Source organism: Dendrobates tinctorius, unplaced genomic scaffold (genome assembly GCF_039654945.1).
Source record: "Dendrobates tinctorius isolate UK_male_01 unplaced genomic scaffold, ASM3965494v1 ptg000116l, whole genome shotgun sequence".
In the NCBI taxonomy this organism is placed as follows: Eukaryota; Metazoa; Chordata; class Amphibia; order Anura; family Dendrobatidae; genus Dendrobates; species Dendrobates tinctorius.
The window spans coordinates 35,235,580-35,257,853 of record NW_027361784.1 but is presented as its reverse complement, the minus strand read 5'-3'; the positions used below and the strand labels follow the sequence as shown (position 1 = coordinate 35,257,853).

The 22,274-nt window shown below is 44.3% G+C and overlaps 1 protein-coding gene across 2 annotated transcripts in view; it reads left to right on the top strand.

The window, feature by feature from the left end:
• Window positions 1–9,548: 9,548 nt before the first annotated feature.
• Window positions 9,549–22,274, top strand: part of KCNQ3 (potassium voltage-gated channel subfamily Q member 3) — a 269,993-nt gene continuing 257,267 nt past the window's right edge. For both annotated transcript variants that reach the window (XM_073590351.1, XM_073590350.1), the window contains exon 1: window positions 9,549–10,498. In XM_073590351.1, coding sequence (XP_073446452.1) covers window positions 10,203–10,498 — 296 coding nt within the window. In that variant the 5' untranslated portion in view covers window positions 9,549–10,202. The remainder of the gene's footprint in view (window positions 10,499–22,274) is intronic.

Sequence of the window (22,274 nt, the reverse complement as noted above, 5' to 3'; positions counted from 1 at the left end):
GCCCACAGATAGTCATGATCAACTCTGTCAAAGGCATTAGCCTGGTCCAGACTGACAACATATCTCCCACACCGCAGAGCTTTACATCTCTCAAACATCTCCCGTATCGAGATGACTGCTCCAGAGATGTTCCGCCCTTTTACCGTGCCAAACTGAGAGCCTACCAACAGTGCTGGGGACAAACAGACAAACCTAGAAAACAGGATCTTCGCCAGAATCTTCCTGTCAACATTCAAGAGGGCAATTGGCCTCCAGTTCTTGATGTCGCTCGGCTCCTTACCTTTAGACAGCAGAATTAATGAGGACACTCTCATGGATGGAGGCATCAGCTGATTTTCTAGACAATTTTTGTAAACATCCACAAGAATTGGAGCCAGGAGGTCTTTGAATTTCTTATAAAATTCTGCTGTTATACCATCCGGACCTGGTGCCTTCTTCAGATGTAACTTATCATTGGCCTCCTTAACCTCCTCCACCGTTAATTCTGCTGTCAAAGGAGAAAAGTCCAGATCATTAATATCAGGTGTTGGAGTTGCCTCCAAGAATTGAGTCATTTTATGTTTATCCAAAGCCTTCCTCTGAAACAAGTCAGTATAATAAGATTTCACAACCCCCAGGATACCCTCCCGAGATTCCTGCAATACACCCTGGGAGTCAATGAGACCTGTGACCAATTTATTGGCCACCCGCTCCCGGCAATTCTCAAAGGGATCAGGTGCCCCTAAGACCCCATAATCCCGTTCGAGAACCAAGGAGGTATACCTGCTGTACTGATACTGCCTTATCTCAGATTTCAACCGGTCGATCTTCTCTTTGTTACCCCCGCCCTCCGAATAGAGTGACTCCAATTCTTTGCGCAGCCTTAGGTACTGGCTATACTTACTCCTGCCTTTCTTAACTGACAGTCTCTTCAAGAGGTATCTGATATCATCCTTGACGTCCTCCCACCAGTCGGCCATGTTGTCATAGAAGTCCACTCTCTGTAGATGACCCTGCAAAAGGGAGACTCTGGACAGAGACATCATGGAGGAGGCTAGAATTGAGTCTCCATAACCCCCTACCAACATCAGCTCGCTTAGTGGCCCCCAGGCAGAAATATAGGGCAAGGTGGTCTGAGTATGGGATGACTCTCTCACTCATGGCCCCAATGACTTCCATGGGACTTACAAAAGCCAGATCTATTCTACTGCCTCTATTGGAGCAGGAATAGGTTAATTTTGGCTTTCGTCCTCCCCGTTTAAAGACGTCCCCTAATCCGGCCTGCAGGACTATGTTATTCAAGATCCTACCATCCCTCGTCACGGTTCTACCTGAGGAGCTGTCACCTGATGTCAGTATGGCATTAAAGTCCCCCGCCATTATCACTGGAAGAGAGGTGAACAGATAAGGCTTGACATCATTAAATAACTGTATCCTGTCAGTCACTGTCTGTGGCCCATAGATGTTAATAAGCCGGAGACGCCTCCCATGGACAGTGACTTCCAGGACCAGACACCTTCCCATTACCACCTCCGTCATCCTATGTACTGTCACATGCCCGGTGTTAAACAGAATGGCGACCCCGGCGTACGGCTCCATAGCCAGTGACCAAAAAGAGGGACCAGACCGCCATTCCCTCTCAGCCTCCCTCATGAGCCCCTGAGTCGTCAGCCGCGTCTCCTGCAGAAAGATGACATCTGCGTCCAGGTATCGGAGATGGTCATAGACAGCGTGCCTCGTCCTCCTCACCTTAATGCTGTTTACATTACTGGATGTTACTTTTAATGAGAAATCTGCCATCACAATACCACAACAGAGGAACAGAGATGCAAAAGCCGCCATCATAAGTCTGGGTCACAGATGTTCTGACTACCACTGGTCTCCATGTCAGACTGTATCTCAGTGTCAGCAGGTACAGGCTTCCGTTTTGTAGGGGGAAGGTCCGCTACGTCCCTGTCATACTCAGTCTCTATTCTTTTTATCTCTTCCTCCAAGTCCCCATCAGACTCAGACAAAACATCAAACTTATTGGACACGACCATCACACCTGCCAAACTCTGGACTTTTTTCCTGCCACCCTGGCTAGTGACATACTCCTCCTCAGGTTTACGGGAGGCCTTGTCCTTTTTTTTCCTTTTAACCTGATTACAGCCACTTTCTTCAGCTAGAGATGGTGATACTGAAGTGGCTACATGTGGCTGCTGGACCTGAGGGACGACCTCCATGCTCCCCTCTGTACCCTCTGTGTAAAGCTGCTCTGATGTTACCTGAGCGGACCCCTGGTGGACCTCTGACCTGGTCAGTACTGTCCCTGACATTAAAGCCTCCTCCTCCTGAGCCTCTGTCCCTGTCACTAACTCATCAGGAAGGAGCTTGCATATATTGTGCCAGGCATCAGGACAGTCCCTGTGAGGGTGGCCGACCTCCCCACAGAGGTTGCACTTGATGTTCTGGCAATCTGCCGCTAAGTGGCCGACTTCCCCGCACAGGCTGCACTTTACCACGGTACAGGTGTTTGCCAGGTGACCCACTTTACCACACTTAAAATACTTTCGTGGCTGCCCAGGGTAGAAGCAAACCCCCTTCTCCCTCCCGATAAAGAAGGAGTTGGGTAAGTGAGCCGTGATATTGTTGTGCTGGCACAATTTCACCAGCACCTTCCATCCACCAGTCCATATACCGTCCTCATCCCTGTTTTTGGTGAGGTCGGAGACAAGGTCACAATGCCTCCGGAGCCACACCACAATGTCCTGTGGGGGAACAGCCTCATTCCAAAAGATGATATTAACTGTGGCGGTATCCGGCTTAGATATTGGAATGAAGCTGAACTTGTTCCAGCCATCAGCGTCCCTGAACTTGGGGAAATTGGCCCAGAATCTGTCCAGATCAGACATAAGCTTAAAGCTGATGTCATAGCCCTGTCTGTCTGGCAGATTGATGACCGCCAAGATATTAACTGGCGCAAACCCCATCTGGCGGCACAGAAGCTCCCTGACCACCAGCCTCCTCTCCGGCAGATCCTCCTTGGCACCTCTGTGCCTGAACCGCACCACATTCCTCCTTTTGAAAGCCTGCCCGGTGTAATTGGCGCTGGAGGTAAAGGATGGAGCGCCGCGGCTCCAAACATTACTGGGAGGGACCTGTGGGGCCACACTGGGCTGACTGACAGGGCGAGGGTCTGCAGCGGAGGGGCCTGTTGCACCTTGTGTGCTGGAAACCAAAGGGGGGAAATCACAGACATTTTGCACATTATTATTATTACCATCATCAATCTCAATAGCGTCATCAGGATGCGCAATGTCCACCGCAGTCTCTGTACCCCCTTCAGCCCCCAACCCCACATGAACAGTATCAATATCCCCAGAATTAGTGAATTAGTGCTCTCCTGGACACCAACAGTAGATGCAGTCTCATGTCCACTGTCTTGCTGTTGTGCTGGGCATGCTGGGACTTGTGGTACTGCTGGGATCTGAGCCTCTTGCTCCTGCTTGGGGTCTGCCGCAGGTAGTTGCGGATGCTGGTGCAGTATCTGACCCTCCTTAAAACAGAAGCTAGCGGACTGCAGCACCGGCCGTACCTGCTGCCGGGTCCCGCCCGGGACAATGTCTGTGCGGGAACCAGCAGAGTCCTGCGTGCAGGACCTAAACCGCTCCTGGTTCCTATATGTCTCTGCCAGGGGCCCCATCCTCACCAGCACACAGTCTATGTCCCGCACCACAGTCGCCAGCTCTACCCCCAGTGCATTCAGTCTCTGGTCATATACAGAGTGATCCCCAGGATTAGCAGCCTTCAACTTGTAAATGCAGTCTATTTCCATTTGCAGAAGATTCCTCTGCTGCCGCAACTCACCCATCCTCCTGACCAGTCCTGGTATCTCCTCTGCCAGCTGTAGCTCCGGGGCACGCGGCGGCTCCTTCTGGGGTCTTGCTTTAGGGGTTGACACGTTGGTTTTTAATGTCGCTGGTTTTGTGACTCCAGCCTCCACAACACTTTTACCACTGCCACCAGCCTGCAACCATGTGCGTCCAGAGCTCGCCATGCTGGTCACCACATGTCCCAGCTGAAGGTTCTCCTGGAGTGTTTGCTTCTCCAGAGATGTCCGTCTGTGTCTGCCTGGAGTGAGCTGCACACCTGAAGCTGGTGATGGACTCTGCCTCACCTTCTGTGCAGCCACCTGCCCTCCAGCACTCAGGTTCTCAGCAGAAGATGCCTTCTGGGATTTCCTTCCAGGCTCTGGACACTGTTTGCCTTGACTGGCCGACTGTTTAACAGAAACATCCTTGCACACAGACAAAGCTTTCTCCTGTTTCTTTACTGTGCTGAACTTCAACACATGATCTTTCTCCATGCTGCTGGGACTTCCATTCTCAGGTTTATGTTCCCCAGAGGCAACTCTGGGATTTCCATCCACATGAGAAGGATGGGAGTTTCCTCCCAGTGTAGGCCTGGAAGCTAGGGCCTTGCTTGGGGAGCTTCCCCGCCCAGGGTGGCCCCTCCCTGGGCTTGCTCCAGACATGAGAACCACAGACACACAACCTCACAGCTAGGAGGCAATATTATAGTAGTTATATTCTTTTACATAGGGGTAGTATTATAGTAGTTATATTCTTGTACATAGGGGGGAATATTATAGCAGTTATATTCTTGTACATAGGGGCAGTATTATAGTAGTTATATTCTTGTACATGGGAGCAGTATTATAGTAGTTATATTCTTGTACATAGGAACAGTATTATAGTAGTTATATTCTTGCACATAGGAGTAGTATTATAGTAGTTATATTCTTGTACATAGGGGGAAATATTATAGTACTTATATTCTTGTACATAGGGGCAGTATTATAGTAGTTATATTCTTGTACATAGGAGCAGTATTATAGTAGTTATATTCTTGCACATAGGAGTAGTATTATAGTAGTTATATTCTTGTACATAGGGGCAGTATTATAGTAGTTATATTCTTGTACATAGGAGCAATATTATAGTAGTTATATTCTTGTACATAGGGGGAAATATTATAGTAGTTATATTCTTGTACATAGGAGCAGTATTATAGTAGTTATATTCTTGTACATAGGAGCAGTATTATAGTAGTTATATTCTTGCACATAGGAGCAGTATTATAGTAGTTATATTCTTGTACATAGGGGGAAATATTATAGTACTTATATTCTTGTACATAGTGGCAGTATTATAGTAGCTATATTCTTGTACATAGGAGCAGTATTATAGTAGTTATATTCTTGCACATAGGAGTAGTATTATAGTAGTTATATTCTTGTACATAGGGGCAGTATTATAGTAGTTATATTCTTGTACATAGGAGCAATATTATAGTAGTTATATTCTTGTACAGAGGGGGAAATATTATAGTAGTTATATTCTTGTACATCGGGGCAGTATTATAGTAGTTATATTCTTGTACATAGGGAGCAGTATTATAGTAGTTATATTCTTGTACATAGGAGCAGTATTATAGTAGTTATATTCTTGTACATAGGGGCAGTATTATAGTAGTTATATTCTTGTACATAGGGGGAAATATTATAGTAGTTATATTCTTGTACATAGGTGCAGTATTATAGTAGTTATATTCTTGTACATAGGAGCAGTATTATAGTAGTTATATTCTTGTACATAGGAGCAGTATTATAGTAGTTATATTCTTGTACATGGGGCAGTATTATAGTAGTTATATTCTTGTACATAGGGGCAGTATTATAGTAGTTATATTCTTGTACATGGGGGCAGTATTATAGTAGTTATATTCCTGTACATAGGAGCAGTATTATAGTAGTTATGTTCTTGTACATATGGGAAATATTATAGTAGTTATATTCTTGTACATAGGGGCAGTATTATAGTAGTTATATTCCTGTACATAGGAGCAGTATTATAGTAGTTATGTTCTTGTACATATGGGAAATATTATAGTAGTTATATTCTTGTACATAGGAGCAGTATTATAGTAGTTATATTCTTGTACATAGGGGGAAATATTATAGTACTTATATTCTTGTACATAGGTGCAGTATTATAGTAGTTATATTCTGGTACATAGGGGCAGTATTATAGTAGTTATATTCTTGTACATAGGGGGAGTATTATAGTAGTTATATTCTTGTACATAGGAGCAGTATTATAGTAGTTATATTCTTGTACATAGGGGCAGTATTATAGTAGTTATTTTCTTGTATATGGTGGCAGTATTATAGTAGTTATATTCTTGTACATAGGGGCAGCATTATAGTAGTTTTATTCTTGTACATAGGAGCAGTATTATAGTAGTTATATTCCTGTACATAGGGGCAGTATTGTAGTAGTTATATTTTTGTACATAGGAGCAGTATTATAGTAGTTATATTCTTGTACATAGGAGCAGTATTATAGTAGTTATATTCTTGTACATAGGGGCAGTATTATAGTAGTTATATTCTTGTACATAGGGGCAGTATTATAGTAGTTATATTCTTGTACATTGGGGCAGCATTATAGCAGTTTTATTCTTGTACATAGGAGCAGTATTATAGTAGTTATATTCCTGTACATAGGGGCAGTACTGTAGTAGTTATATTTTTGTACATAGGAGCAGTATTATAGTAGTTATATTCTTGTATATAGGAGCAGTATTATAGTAGTTATATTCCTGTACATAGGGGCAGTATTGTAGTAGTTATATTCTTGTACATAGGGAGTAGTAATATAAAAGTTATATTATTAGTAGTGTTGATGGAATAACTTCATATACGCACTAATCTAAATAGCTATAGCGCTTATCGAAGAAGCTGCATTGGGAACCCGGACACCTTGAGCGCTCCCAATAATCAGATGTTTGGCACCGCAGCTGCATGTGTCGCGACTGTGTGATAATAATAATCTTTATTTTTATATAGCGCTAACATATTCCGCAGTGCTTTACAGTTTACACACATTTTCATCACTGTCCCCGACGGGGCTCACAATCTAAATTCCCTATCAGTATGTCTTTGGAGTGTGGGAGGAAACCGGAGTGCCCGGAGGAAACCCACGCAAACACGGGGAGAACATACAAACTCCTTGCAGATGTTGTTCTTGGTGGGATTTGAACCCAGGACCCCAGCGCTGCAAGGCTGCAGTGCTAACCACTGAGCCACCATGCTGCCTTGATAGTCACAACAAACAGGTTCTCCATGCATGTGCTGTGATTGTCACACAGCCGCGACACATGCAGCTGCGGTGCCAAACATCTGATTATTGGGAGCGCTCCAGGTGTCCGGGTTCCCGATCCAGCCATTCGGTATGCTCTATAGCTATTCGGATAAGTGCTTATACGAAGTTATTCCATCAACACTAATTATCACACTTAGGAGAAAGAATTACAGTAGTTATATTCTTAATTATTAGTTAGTTAATTGTAGTAGTATATAAATCCATAACCTAACATGAAAAGGCAGGGATGCATGGAAATAGAGAGGACTAGTTCCCCCCGATGATATACAAGATGTGGAATGCGCTTTGGGGTTTGTTTCTACCCCTTGGTGATTTTTCTACCTCCTATCATGGGTAAGGGTTTAATGCTTATGATATTTATGTAATACTGCTCTAGCAGTAGCAAAATTGTTGGTGCCCCTTTTTTAATGACAGAAAAACCCACAATGGTGACAGAAATAACTTAAATCTGACAAAAGCGATAAGATAAAAAATCTATGAAAATGAACAAATAAAAGTCAGACATCGCTTTTCAGCCATGCTTCCACAGAATTTAACAAAAAATAAAACTCATGACAATAGGGCTGGACAGAAATGACGGTACCCTTAACTTAATATTTTGTTGCACAACCTCTTGAGGCAATCGCTGCAATCAAACGATTCATGTAACTGTCATTGAGACTTCTGCACCTCTCGACAGGTATTTTGGCCACTCCTCAAGAGCAAACTGCTCCAGTTGTCTCGAGTTTGAAGGTTGCCGTTTCCAGACAGCATGTTTCAGCTCTTTCCAAAGATGCTCAATAGGATTTAGGTCAGGGCTCATAGAAGGCCACTTCAGAATGGTCCAATGTTTTCCTCTTGGTCATTTTTGTGTGTTTTTAGCTGTGTGTTTTGGGTCATTATCCTGTTGCAAGACCCATGACTTGCGACTGAGACCAAGCTTTGTAATATTGGGCAGCCCATAACAGGGCCTCCTCCATGTTTCACAGTAGGGACAGTGTTCTTTTCTTGATAAGGATAATTTTTCCATCTGTGAACATAGAGCTGATGGGCCTTGCCACAAAGTTCCATTGTTGTCTCATCTGTCCATAGGACATTCTCCCAGAAGCTTTGTGGCTTGTCAACATATAGTTTGGCAAATTCCAGTCTGGCTTTTTTATGATTTTTTTCAACAATGGTGTCCTCCTTGGTCATCTCCCATGAAGTCCACTTTGGCTCATACAATGGCAGATGGAGCGATCTGACACTGATGTTCCTTGAGCTTGAAGTTTACCTTTAATCTGGTTAGAAGTTTTTCTGGGCTCTTTTCTACCATTCATATTATCCGTCTCTTTGATTTGTCATCAATTTTCCTCCTCCGGCCACGTCCAGGTAGGTTGGCTACAGTCCCATGGAGCTTAAATTTCTGAATAATATGTGCAACTGTAGTCACAGGAACATCAAGCTGCTTGGAGATGGTCTTATAGCTTTTACCTTTACCATGTTTGTCTATAATTTTCTTTCTAATCTCCTGAGACAACTCTTTCCTTCGCTTCCTTTGCTCCATGTTGAGTGTGATACACACCATGTCACCACACAGCACAGTGAGTATCTGTAGCCTCTATACAGGCCACTCACTGATTCCAAGATTGTAGACACCTGTGATGATAATTAGTGGACACACCGTGATTTAACATGTCCCTTTTGTCACATTATTTTCAGAGGTACCATCATTTCTGTCCAGGCCTCTTTCATGAGTTTTATTTTTTTTTTAATTCTGTGGCTGCATGGTTGAAAAGCAATGTCTGACTTTCATCTGCTCATTTTCATAGATTTTTGACTTATTATTACTTTTGTCAAATTCAAATTATTTCTGTCACCATTGTGGGTTTTTCTGTCATTAAACGAGGGGTACCAACAATTTTGACCACGTGTGTACTTGCCCATAAATGAATACAAATTCCGCTTTATTTTCTCCAGATTTTCGTGGGAATTTTTACCCGTTCATTTGACTTATTACAATTCAATTTTATTAAAATTACCAAAATTCTGCAACCAGTACGAGACTCCGGCCTTAAAGGTAATTAACCCATTAAGCAATAGAATATTCTTCCTTGTACTTTCTAATCCGAGCCATCTGGATATGACGGTGGTAAATGGGAAAACTATACCCTCGAACAAGCATTCGACAATCGGACATTTTTAACCATTGCTTTCCTGAATTGCACATATCACAGGGGTCAGCGGTTAGGACTCTGCCCCTCATGCCCAGGATGTAATTCCATGTTGTCTCCATCACCGAACACACTTGTGTCAGTAGAGGCAGCTCAATGCTATGTGTTTCACCATGAGCCCCTCCTATACCACCCTCCTCTCAGCTCAGAGTCTCTCCCCATCAGACAGCTCTCAGCTAGCAGCAGAAGAGGAGGAAGATCTTCAGCAATTCATCAATGAATGAGTGGCAGCCAGGGCAGGACGCATGATCTCCTCAGCTGCCTATAGGGAAGCCATCGCTTCTTTTTACTGCGCAAGGAAAAAACAGGATTCTCCTCCTTGGAAACAAACAAGAAAGCACCAGGAAAGGAGCAGCAGCAGCAGGAGGCATCTGGCTTGCAAGGCAGCAGACATGAGATGGAGCTGCACAATTATCATGCACAGCAGGGTCTGACCATCTGACTGCCAGCTCTGGGTAAACCCAAACCTCAAGGCACATGTCATGTGAGCAAATACTAAAATGTGCCAGGGATTCGGGGTCTGGGAAGTGATTTTTGAGGCTGCTGGAGATGTACAATGGGCCACTCCCTGGCTTGAGATTGGGGACCTCTCTAAAGACTGAAGAGGACTAGGTTGGTCATTTCTTGGATGATGATGGTCTCCTGGTTCTGTGCACTGTACTGACATAACGTGGTGGAGCGGTGATGGTGAAGCCCATGGAGGACCATCTGTGATCCCATTCGGGTGAACCTGCTGGAGATGTAACCCTTGCTTCTGATCAGATCATGGCATTGGAGTTCCCTGGCCTCCCTTCCAGCTGCTCACCCTACAGGACCAGTCAAGATGGGGCTGAAGAGCAGACACTCAGAGGGTCCTCCTAGAGATGGCGAAAAGAAAGGGGATCTAGAGCCCAGCTCTCTAGGGACCGGACTGGATAAGGATGGGACCTTGTTGCTGGTGGGAGCAGGGAAGGAGGACGTGAAGCGTAACCCTCAGGGAATTGGGCTTTTGGCAAAAACACCTCTGAACTGTAGCCGACCGGTCAAGAGGAACAACCCTAAGTACAGGAGGGTGCAAACTTTAATTTATGATGCCCTGGAGAGGCCGAGAGGGTGGGCACTGCTCTACCATGCCTTTGTGTGAGTAACCCGCACCTGACACACTTACATGTATCCATGGTCATATATGTAAAATGCTCCAGGAGAAGGTACAGAGCACACTATACATATACATTGTTTTATTGTAGACGTTCCACATATAGTGGAATTGTAACACTTCACAAATTTTCTAATTGGTCGTCGCTGCCTCGGTGAGCGATATCATCATTTTCCATGGTTATGGCTACTCGGCGGCTTTGCTACTATTGGGGAAAATTGGTCAGAAAAGGTATAGATGAAATTTTTTTCTGTACCTGTACAAGGTTCTTTACTTCCCATTCCCTTTCCACCCTTCCTACCTTCCTTCCCTTACCTTTTTTAATTACTGAAAACCAATAAAATTATTTGAAAAGAAAAGGTATAGACGTATTTTACCGTTCTGGCCGTAGACGTACCCAGTGGCATGTGAACCTGCTGAGGTCCATGGGTTGTGGTGTCAGGTTCTTATACCTGTATCTGCTATCTGCTTGTCATTCGCTTTGGACCTGGACCCGCTCATGTGTAAATGGGCCTGTTGTTACCAGCAGGTCGGCCCTGAGGAAGGCTCCAAGTTCATGATACCTGTGTCTTCTACACCTATAATAATGGGACGGTGTGTGCGGCACAGCAAGGCGGTGCGCTGCTGGATAATTAGGGGGATGTGATGGAGGAGACGCCGCCCGTGTGTCTGGGATGACATATGTGTTCTGCATTGTTTCTGTTACAAAATAGCAAAATGAGTTCATCCTCTCAGAGACTCCGAGGAGGAGATGACCCAATCGTGTTCTCCGCCGCCTCCTGCTCAGCTGCGTGTCTACAATGTACATGCAGCATTCCATGTTACCATGGCAACCGGAAAAGGTGTTGTGCAGAGATTCTAATCAGGTTATAATTAGCCTGGTATGGAAAGAAATATCTATATGTGCAAATGTCTGTCTGTATATCTATCTATTTATTTATCTATCTATGTATCTCTCTTTATCATACGTCTATGCATCTATCTATATCCATGTATCTATCTCCTTATTTGTCTCTTCGGTAAGTGTATTCTCATTGGTAAGGGTATCTAACATATATCATATCTACATATTATCTATCATCTATCCATCATCTATGATATATCTATCGAAAGAAAAAACGAGAAAAGAGCAGCGCCTTTCTGACAAAATTTGGATGCAAAGCCTCCCAGTTACCTACCGGTCCTTATTATATTTTGAAAAAATCTGAAGCAGCACAGCATCTCGAGTGAAAAACGGTGTTTAATAGCCCATCCTGCAACGTTTCGGCTCTGTGTGAAAAAGGCTCACACACGGTGCCGAAACGTCGCATGATGGGCTATTTTTTCTAAATATCTATCTAATCTATTATCCATCTATCTATTATCTATCTATCTAAAAAATCCAAAAAGCAGGAACAGCACACCACGCTTGAAAAAGGATCGCCACTTGAACCGAAACGTCACACTTATGGGCTAAAAAAACAGCTCTCATTTAACCCTAAAAAACGGTGTGCTGTTCCTGCTTTTTGGATTTTTTGCATCATAAAGGTTTGGTACATGCCTTTGGGAGCTTTACACCTGGACTCTCTTTCGTATTTTTGTGCTGCTCTATTTCTTGTCTTCAATAGTATTTATCTACTCTTTCTATCTATCTATCTATCTATCTATCTATCTATCTATCTATCTATCTATCTATCTATCTATCTATCTATTCATCCAGATGCAGAAACAGACAGAAAATGGATCCTGTGTAAGAACAATATATGGGCCCTTTGCAGTCCAATAGCTCATAATTTAGTACAATTCCACCTGCTTTGGATGTGGTAATGGCCCCCTTACCTTTTTGGCCCCTGTCGTATCTATCTATTTATCTACGATCAAAAAGAGTTGATGCAGCACACCATACTGTACTGTAGTTATAAGGTGCTCTTTATTAGCCCATATGGCGATGTTTCGGTCCTAGGTGTGCACCTTTCTCAATCTTGAAAAAGGTCCACACCTAAGACCGAAATGTCGCCATATGGGCTAATAAAGAGCACCTTATAACTACAGTACAGTATGGTGTGCTGCATCAACTCTTTTTTGATCTTAAATGCAAGGACTAGTATGTGCCAACATAGTAACATAGTTAGCAAGGCCGAAAAAAGACATTTGTCCATCCAGTTCAGCCTGTATTCCATCAGACTAAATCCCCAGATCTACGTCCTTCTAAAGAGCCTAATCACTGTAAGATACAATATTATTACGCTCCAGGAAGACATCCAGGCCTCTCTTTAACCCCTCGATTGAGTTCGCCATCACCACCTCCTCAGGCAGGGAATTCCAGATTCTCACTGCCCTAACAGTAAAGAATCCTCTTCTATGTTGGTGGAAAAACCTTCTCTCCTCCAGACGCAGAGAATGCCGCCTTGTGACCGTCACCTTCCTTGGTATAAACAGATCCTCGGAGAGATATTTGTATTGGCCCCTTATATACTTATACATGGTTATTAGATCGCCCCTCAGTCATCTTTTTTCTAGACTAAATAATCCTTATATTGCTAATCTCTCTGGCTATTGTAGTCCTTTATTAATTTTGTTGCCCTCCTTTGCACTCGCTCTAGTTCCATAATATCCTTCCTGAGCACCGGTGCCCAAAACTGTACACAGTCCTCCATGTGCGGTCTAACCAGGGATTTGTACAGAGGCAGTATAATGCTCTCATCATGTGTATCCAGACCTCTTTTAATGCACCCCATGATCCTGTTTGCCCTGGCAGCAGCTGCCTGACACTGGCTGCTCCAGGTAAGTTTACCATTAACTAGGATCCCCGAGTCCTTCTCCATGTCAGATTTACCCAGTGGTTTCCCGTTCATTGTGTAATGGTGATATTGATTCCTTCTTCCCATGTGTATAACCTTACATTTATCATTGTTAAACCACATCTGCCACCTTTCAGCCCAAGTTTCCAACTTATCCAGATCCATCTGTAGCAGAATACTATCTTCTCTTGTATTGACTGCTTTACATAGTTTTGTATCATCTGCAAATATCGATATTTTACTGTGTAAACCTTCTACCAGATCGTTAATAAATATGATGAAGAGAAAAGGTCCCAACACCGACCCCTGCGGTACCTGTGAGGATTTATACCCTATTCCTTAACTGTGTTTATCTTTTTTTATCTTTCTATCTACAACTATTGAGGTGCACTCTAATGATAGTAGGTACCGTGGGCACCTCAGGAGATGACAATGCTGTTACTTAATAAAAACACTATACCATGACCAAGGCCAATAAACACCCGCCATATGGTGACCCTATAGTAGTAAATACCAGATCTACAGACCGTATAAGGGATCACAGCACCGATATAGATAGTGACTCACAGGTGACATACTCTCTGATAGGAGTTGTTTATTTATCTCCTCTTATCTATCTGGCTCAGACCACTATGACAACTCCAGCCACCATCTATTCACATTTCCACCACCAGCTATTGTCATCCCATCCAAATGTATCATCTTGATGCTAGCCCCAATTCTGTGCCTGTAGCTGTCCAGTTGTCTCTATTACTCTACCTGCTGTATTGCTCAGAACCATAAATTCAGAAATATTGGTGTCATAACTATAATTACCCCCCAGAATAGTTTGAAAGAGACAGCAATACTAAAAATAATGTCGGATAGTAACCCCTAAAAAATAATAGTGCCAAACAGTGCCCATTATTGGTCGTAGACATTACAAGTGTGCAACACAGTCAGAGTTCCCGGTTTTCGCAATAGTGATGTCCATAATACCACAAAACACAAATATTGCTCCTCCTAGTACTCCAAATAGTAATAATATCCCCTAATAAATATTAATGTGTGCGCAGCATAGAAAGTAATATGGCCTCCTATTGCCCTCGTGTGACGGACCACACAGGGGAAGGGGTATGTCGACTTCACTCACCTCTAGGGAGGGCAGAGAAGGACCCAGCAGGGATTGGCTCTCTGACGCCACCACTTGCTCCAGGTCAGTCAGGGAACTGCACCAAGGGCAAATAGTTGCCGGAAAGGCTTCCCTTATAGGTAAGAGTTATTGAGGTGCTCCCAGTGAGGGGGGGTATATATATATCACCAGACCAGACTGGGTATATATATATATATATATACCGCCCGGCCGTCACTGTCAGAGTTCCTCACTAACGCAGTACGGTCTGCCATCAGTTCCTCGTCGTTCGATTTACATGCCCTGTCCAACAACAGGCTTATATCGGGTCAGAAACCAACCCTGGGGGTAGCGTATAATATAACCAATTGAGTGTGCAGACGTAAAAGAGCAGCCCAAGATTAATTTTATATTTAATCACGAAAAGGCGCACTAGAAAAATACAGGTATATATACAAGAGCAAATATCTACAGTCAGGAGTGTAGTACAAGGGTTGGGTACAGATAGATTGCAATTATCGTGTTATGTAGCATGTGACCACAGGGAGGCGCTGATGGATCACAGGTCCAAATCTTAGTTGCATGATACCCTGGCCGCGTCAGGTAACTGGCCTCGTGCCAGTAGAAAGGCTCAGTCCAAAATGAGGAACTGCCTAATATCCCCTGTGCTGCTCCCTCCCACATGCTGCGCTCACCCCTGCGCTGGCCCGCCTTCCTCCTGAGTGGCCCCTAAGCAAGTAATAATGCCTATTGTGCAGATCTTCAGATTTGGTGTTATTCTATGCCTGAGGAAGAGATCTGAGTAGTCCTGAAAGCTTTCAATTTGTTACCATCTTTTTAGTTAGCCATTAAAAGGCATTAACCAATGAGAACTCTCAAATCTTAATATTTTTCTGTCTACTGGCTAACCCGGTACAAAGATACAGTATATATTTTTCCTGTATCAACATGGTGCATTATTAACAAGTCAAAATGACCTCTGAGCACTTTCTTTAAAATAATATTGCCCCCCCCCAAAAAAAAGCAAACAATAAAATGTATACCTACATAACTCTCATCTAATACCCAAGTCCCTGAATCAAGAATTGATCTATCTATCTATCTATCTATCTATCTATCTATCTATCTATCTATCTATCTATCTATCTATCTATCATCTATCTTTCATTTATCTATCTATCATCTATCTACCAATACTACTTCAATCTCTTATTCCTGGCTCTTGTTCACTTCACAGGAATCTCACTCTTTAGACTGTGTTACATCACATGGGACTAATCACCGCCCTCCTTTTGTAAAGATATGACCACAACTCTGAACTCATAAGTTATTCTCTCAGCTTTCTTACATCTTGCAGATGAAACCATCCAGCCCTTCCCCAAGCTGCCATTCATGAAACCAATCCTACACTGATACCAATCCTCCCAACTTCGAATTGTAATTATAGCAAACCATACAATACAGAGAGTGACAGTGAGTGACAGCTCAGCCGTCCTATAGGATCTAGAGTGCGGTAGACTGTCAGTTTTGTGGGTGACAACCCAGCCATCCAATCTGAGACTGGGAATGCTGATTGACAGCCCTGCTGCTCAGTCTGGCCTAGCCTGTGGTATTTCCTCCAGGGTTTTCCCATTCTTGTTTATGTGCAAGCTATTTAGCTGGTTAGCTATGAGCCGACCATCGTCAGTTGTAGCTTTGCTCATTGATGTGAATGCTTAGCTCGGTGTCTTATTTCCTCATCTTGTTGCCAGCCTTTGGATTTGTCTTGAATATTTGTATGTTATCCCTTTTATTCTTGACGCTCTCTGACCTCAGGTACCACACTTTGCCTCTGACTATCTGTTTCTCTTATCTCCTTATCTTGATGTACCCTCCTGGTATTGACCACAGCTTTTTAATGCCCCTCTGTACTATGAGCCCTATTGGTATTTGACCTTGGACCTCCTGACCGCCCTGTCTCATGGCTCCTTCGTGAGTACAACTGACCCTTTGCTATTTTTCTCTAGCATGGATCCCATTCACATGCTTGGTGATCATGTGGCAAACCTGACTCAAGTGATTTAAGATCTGGCTGAAAAACACCAGAACCTTGAATCTTCACAGTCCTAGTTGCAGGGGCTGGTAGCTAGCATTGTGAAAACTCCCCATAGGCCTTTGCTGCTAGCGGAGATTGCGATTTCTGCACCTTATGACATTCAGCTAGTCTCCCGCCAAAACAATAGTGGCCCTTTCCGATAATTTTTTGGGGAAGGAAAACAAGTTTATGGTGTTCAGGGAGAGTTATAGTCTATTTTTTACCGTATGACCCCGGTTTTCAGGGGATAAGCCCCAGCGGGTGGAAATAGTCTTGTTCCTATTGCAAGGGGATGGATCTCAAGGTTTTGTCACCAGATGCTGTTGGGGCTTTTGAAAAACTCCAAAAAGTGTTTAATGTCTGCTCCTGTTTGAATCCAACTCAATCTTCAAGAACCATTCATTGTAGAGGTGGATGCTTCAAAGGTCGGGGTATGGGCCATTTTATCTCAGGGGCCCAAAACTCTGACTAATCTGCTGCCATGTGCATTTTTCTCAAATTATTGTCTGCTGAAAGAAATTATGATGTTTGGTATTGTGAATTACTTTCAGGAATAGAGGCATTTTTTGGAGGGGGCAGTGCATCAAATCACTGTGGTCACTGATCATAAGAATATAGCTTACATTGACGCAGCTAAGCGCCTAACTCCTAGATAGGCCAGGTGGTCCTTAATTTTCTCTAGATTCAACTTCTCTACCACATTCAGGCTGGGGTCCAAGAATAACCGGCCGGAGGGGAATTGATTCCATTACCAATTCCAGAAAGATCGTGGACTCATCTGTCCATGGATTTTATCACGGATTTGCCTCAATCTGAGGTAAAAAATTGTTATTTGGCTTGAAAAAAGCTCAGTGTGAGCCGAAACGTCGCCACCCCATGTGGGGTTGAAATAAATCCACATTTTTTCACCTCTATCTATGGAGTGCAGCCTTCATTTTTCCTTTATTTAGCTGGCTAGCTGTGAGCAGCTGTAGCTTTGCTCAGTGATGTGTGTGCTTTGCTCGGTGTTTGATTTCTTGATTGCCGGCCCTTGAATTTGTCTTGACTGTTTGTGTTTTATCCCTTTTGTTCTTGATACTGTATGACCCCAGGTATCTGACCCCAGACTTGGCCTCTGACTATCCATTTCTTTTATCCCCTTATCTTGACATACCCTCCTGGCATTGGACCCCAGACTGTTATTTGACCACACCTTTGTCTTGCCCTTCTGGTACCTCTTGACCTTGGACCTCCTGACTACCCTGACACATGGGTTGTCTGTGAGTAGTGTGATTCAGCATCACAAATAAATTATTTATTTCAGCAGGATTCCACCCCTCAAAAGATACAGTATATATATATATATATATATATATATATATATATACACACACGTGTAGCTCATTCAAAGTCAAGTCCAGCAATGTCCTGAAATACCTTTACAGGACCAGTCCAATCCTCTGATAATGAGAAAGCTGCACTTGAAATGAGATGCAAATGACTATGGTAGATCTGAAGCCTCCATCATTCCCAGTACCGACTCCTCCTGCTGGAATGACAACTTTTTTTGCCTGCAGTCACACAGCATAGATGCTGTCAGTTAAGCAGAAGCAGCTGGCTCCGGGCTGGGAATAGAGCTGTAGTGACAGAGGCTTCAGATCTACAATTAGTTCTTCAGCTTCATTTGTATATCAATTAAAACGCTGATTTCTCAGTAATGGAAAAATGGACTGGCCATGTAAAGGTATTGTTTGACTTGTCTTTGAAAGAACAACATGTACATATAGGAACCTGACAGCTGATACCTACTGCCCAATCCATATGCAGCATGAATCAGACACTGACGGCACAATTTCAGAAATGTATGTTTGACTCTGAAACTCAGAGAAAAGCATATTTTAAAAGTGGCTTCTCCCCACCTGCTCCCCTCAAGTAAAATATCTGTCTGCGTGTGTATAGGGAGAGAGCTGTCAGCCACTGGAGAAGCCGGCAAGGACCCTCCTTTCTGACTAATCTCCTGCGCCGGCTTGGGCCCTATGGCTTTTAAGGTATGTTTTTATTTGAAACCCTGCAGCGTTTCAGAGTCAAACATATCTGGCTGAAATCGTATAGCCAGTGTCTTACACATCCTGTCCGTGGATCGGGCCACATGTATCAGCTGTCAGGTTTTCTATATTAGAAATGTAACACCTACACATGTATTTGGCAAATGAGCACTTAAAAAAACAACAACTCAACTATGCTGCGTATATGTGTTAATGTACATACAATGTATCATTATGTGCATCTATCTATCTCATACTGTACCTATTAGGGATGAGCAGACCCATGGAAGTTCGAGGTCAACTGAAAAGTTTGGTTTGTGTACCGTTCAACTGAAAAGTTTGGTTTTTGTAAGGTTCAACTGAAAAGTTTGGTTTGTGTACCAGAACTCTACCAGAACTTTAACCAATCCAGAACCCAAAGCCCATAGAAGTCAAGGGGACCCAAACTTTTATGTTGTAAATCTCTTTCTCTCTCTTCCCCCCTCCACCCCGAACTTCAAACACTGCTACGGAGTTCCGGGAGAAGTCCGTGTTTGGACTTCAGCCACTAGGTGTGCGGCACAAACTTTGCAGTTCAGGTTCGCTATCTCTGTTTATCTATATATCTCTATAAAAAAAATGCAGTAGCACTCTATATAAGCCAAGATATATGCAAACACTGTAGGTTCTTAGTGCATAAATTGTCCAATTCATATATGTCCATCAACCATGGCAAGGTGAACGCCCTCTGATTTGTCCTAATCTTTTGTACATACCTCTCTTGAACTATCAGCCTACAGTTAAATGAACATATCTCTCCCAGGCCATGAGCCTGCAATTCAAATGGGTAAGTAGAACTGATGAAAATCACCTGCTGGTCAATGGGTGGAGTGCAGATTCAGACTGGAGGTCACCTTGCCATGGTTGATGGGCATACATGAATTGGCCAATTTGTGCACTAAGAACCTTCATTTTTCTAAGTACATCTTACTGAGTAAGGTGTTATGAGTGGGTCACCGAGGAGAAAAAAGCAAAACAAGCTAAGTAACAGAAAACCAGGCAGGTTGGTAACTTTGCAGATTGCAGATCCCTGATCCTACCACACAACTAGTAGCAGCCGTGGAGCGTACCTACGATGTTCCTAGATGCTTCATCACAGCCAGAGGACTAAATAAGCCTGAAGCATGAAAAGGGGAAAACTAACTGCCCCAGAGCAGACCCGGAATAGATAGCCCCCACACATGTATTGACGGTGAAACAAGATGAAGGCACAAACACAGGCAGGAAAATAGGCTGAGCAAATGATGGGGCCCAAACTAACTAGAAAGGAAAGGAAAGGAAAGACACTGTCTGCAACCTGCAAAAAACCCTACAAAAATAATGTCCAACACAGGCCTCTCTTAAAGGGATCATTGGTATGGAAGTTAGGTCAAATCCACTCTGCGCTTTGGTACTGACCCCAGGCCTTTCTTAAAGGGATCTCCTGTATGGAAGTTAGGGCAAATCCCTCAACGCTCTGATTCTGACCCCAGGGTTCTATTAAAGGGATCATGGGTATGCAAGTCACAGCAAATCCACTCAGCTCTCTGATCCCAGTCTCTCTTAAAGGGATCCCCGGTATGGAAGTGAGGGCAAATCCACTCTGCGCTTTGGTACTGACCTCAGGCTTCTCTTAAAGGGATCCCCGGTATGGAAGTTAAGGTAAATCCCTCAGTGCTCTGATTCTCACCCCAGGCTTCTATTAAAGGGATCATTGGTATGGAAGTCAGGACAAATCCACTCAGCGCTCTGGTTCTGACCCCAGGCCTCTCTTAAAGGGATCCCTGGTATGGAAGTTAGGACCGTTCCACTCAGTGCTCTGGTTCTGACCCCAGGCTGACGGGATGATGTGGGATATTAGGGGTAGTAGTGGGTCGCCCCGCACACCCAGGGCAGCGGGGTACTCGGTACCGGGCCGGTGTCAGGGGGATGTGTCACAGCAGCGGTGACCCGGTCCGTGGCCCAGGGCGCCCAATATCAATGGCGGTGAAGTCTATAGTGTTATAGCTTAATTGAATAGTTCGTGACGCCACCCGTGGTGTTTGGCAAGTAAGATGTTGAGCCAACGCTGCATGCAGATCCACTGGGACTGATGGTGTGGTGCAGCAAAGATGGTGTAGCTCCCCACAGGTGGAGCTGTAGTCCCAGGGCAGTGTGGGTGCAATGGATGAGGAGAGGCGCAGAATGGTATAGATGCTGGTACCCAGATGTAGCGGTGCTGAAGGTGTTAGCGACGAATGAATGGAGGACACCAGGGCTTGTAGTTTCAAAGCTTTACTCACAGTTCGTGGTACCCACTGGTGCCCGCCTCCATGCCGTGTCCTCCAGGGTAGAGACTCAATCAACCTCCTGGGCAAGTCAGGGTTCTCCTCTCCAACACTCCGCCAACATGTGCCTTTCCTGAACGACTCCTCTATTGCACCTTTTAATGTGAAGAGCTCCAGTACCATAGTTCTCTGGAATTCCTCCTGTCAGATGTTCCTAGAACCTTACTTGTATGACAGACAGCTGTAGCCTCTATCGGGGACTCCTCTCAGAGTCCTGGCTCGCAAATCGGTTGCTGTTGTGTCCCAAGTCTTGGATGGGAGTAGTGCATTTACAGGCAACTACTCCACCGGTGTCTGCTGCAGAACCATAAGTGTCCATACAACCTCGGGGACCGGGTTCCGGCCTTGCGCTGAGAACCTATAGTCAGGGTACTCTCTAAACCCATAACTCCTCTCTGTTCTCCGACTCCTTTGTTCCGCGCTGTTCCTTCTCTCTCTAATGGAAGCTGAGGTTGCAGGTCTACGTCCTTCTCTTTCTCTTCTCTTTCCCGTGCCAGCTGGCTCAGATCACTGAGGCAGCTGCAGCACTCTCTTTCTAAACTGAACTCAAACTGAACTCAAAACTGAACTTCAGAACTGAACTTCTCTGGGACTCACCCCAGACTGACCGTCTGTCAGACTAACCTACTATTCTCTACTTTCCCCCTTCTTTTATACTAACTCCACCCACCTTCCAGCACATCTCGTGTTACAATGCAGGGTTCCACGAAGGGTGCTCTGCTACCCCCAGCCTGAAGCTGCTAGGCGGACCTACTGAACTATCCTGTGTGTGGTATGCAGGTGTTGGAGTGTGGAAAAGAGTTCCCAACTTACCTAGGCTGGTGGGGCACTACACCTTAGGAGAAGGTGCAGTACCTATGTGGCGACTGAGCCTCAGGGGCGCCACAGTAGTCCGGTGGCTCTGGCTGATGGGATGATGTGGGATATTAGGGGTAGTAGTCCGGTAGCTCTGGCTGACGGGATGATGCGGGATATTCGGAGGAGTAGTCCGGTGGCTCTGGCTGACGGCATGATGTGGGTTATTAGGGGTAGTAGTCCGGTGGCTCTGGTTGATGGGATGATGTGGGTTATTAGGGGTAGTAGTCCGGTGGCTCTGGCTGATGGGATGATGTGGGATATTAGGGGTAGTAGTCCGGTGGCTCTGGCTGATGGGATGATGTGGGATATTAGGGGTAGTAGTCCGGTGGCTCTGGCTGACAGGATGATGTGGGATATTATAGTGAATGTGGCTAAGCGGAGTGGGCGGGGCTCTACATTCAGCTTTATATATATATATAGATATAATCATTATAATTTATTATAACTAACCGTAGTTAGTTACTAGGCCCGGGCAGCGCCGGGCTCTTCAGCTAGTCTATTATATTATCAATTATCTATCTAGTATCTATCTATTTTTCTATTTATCTATTATCTAACTATCTATTTT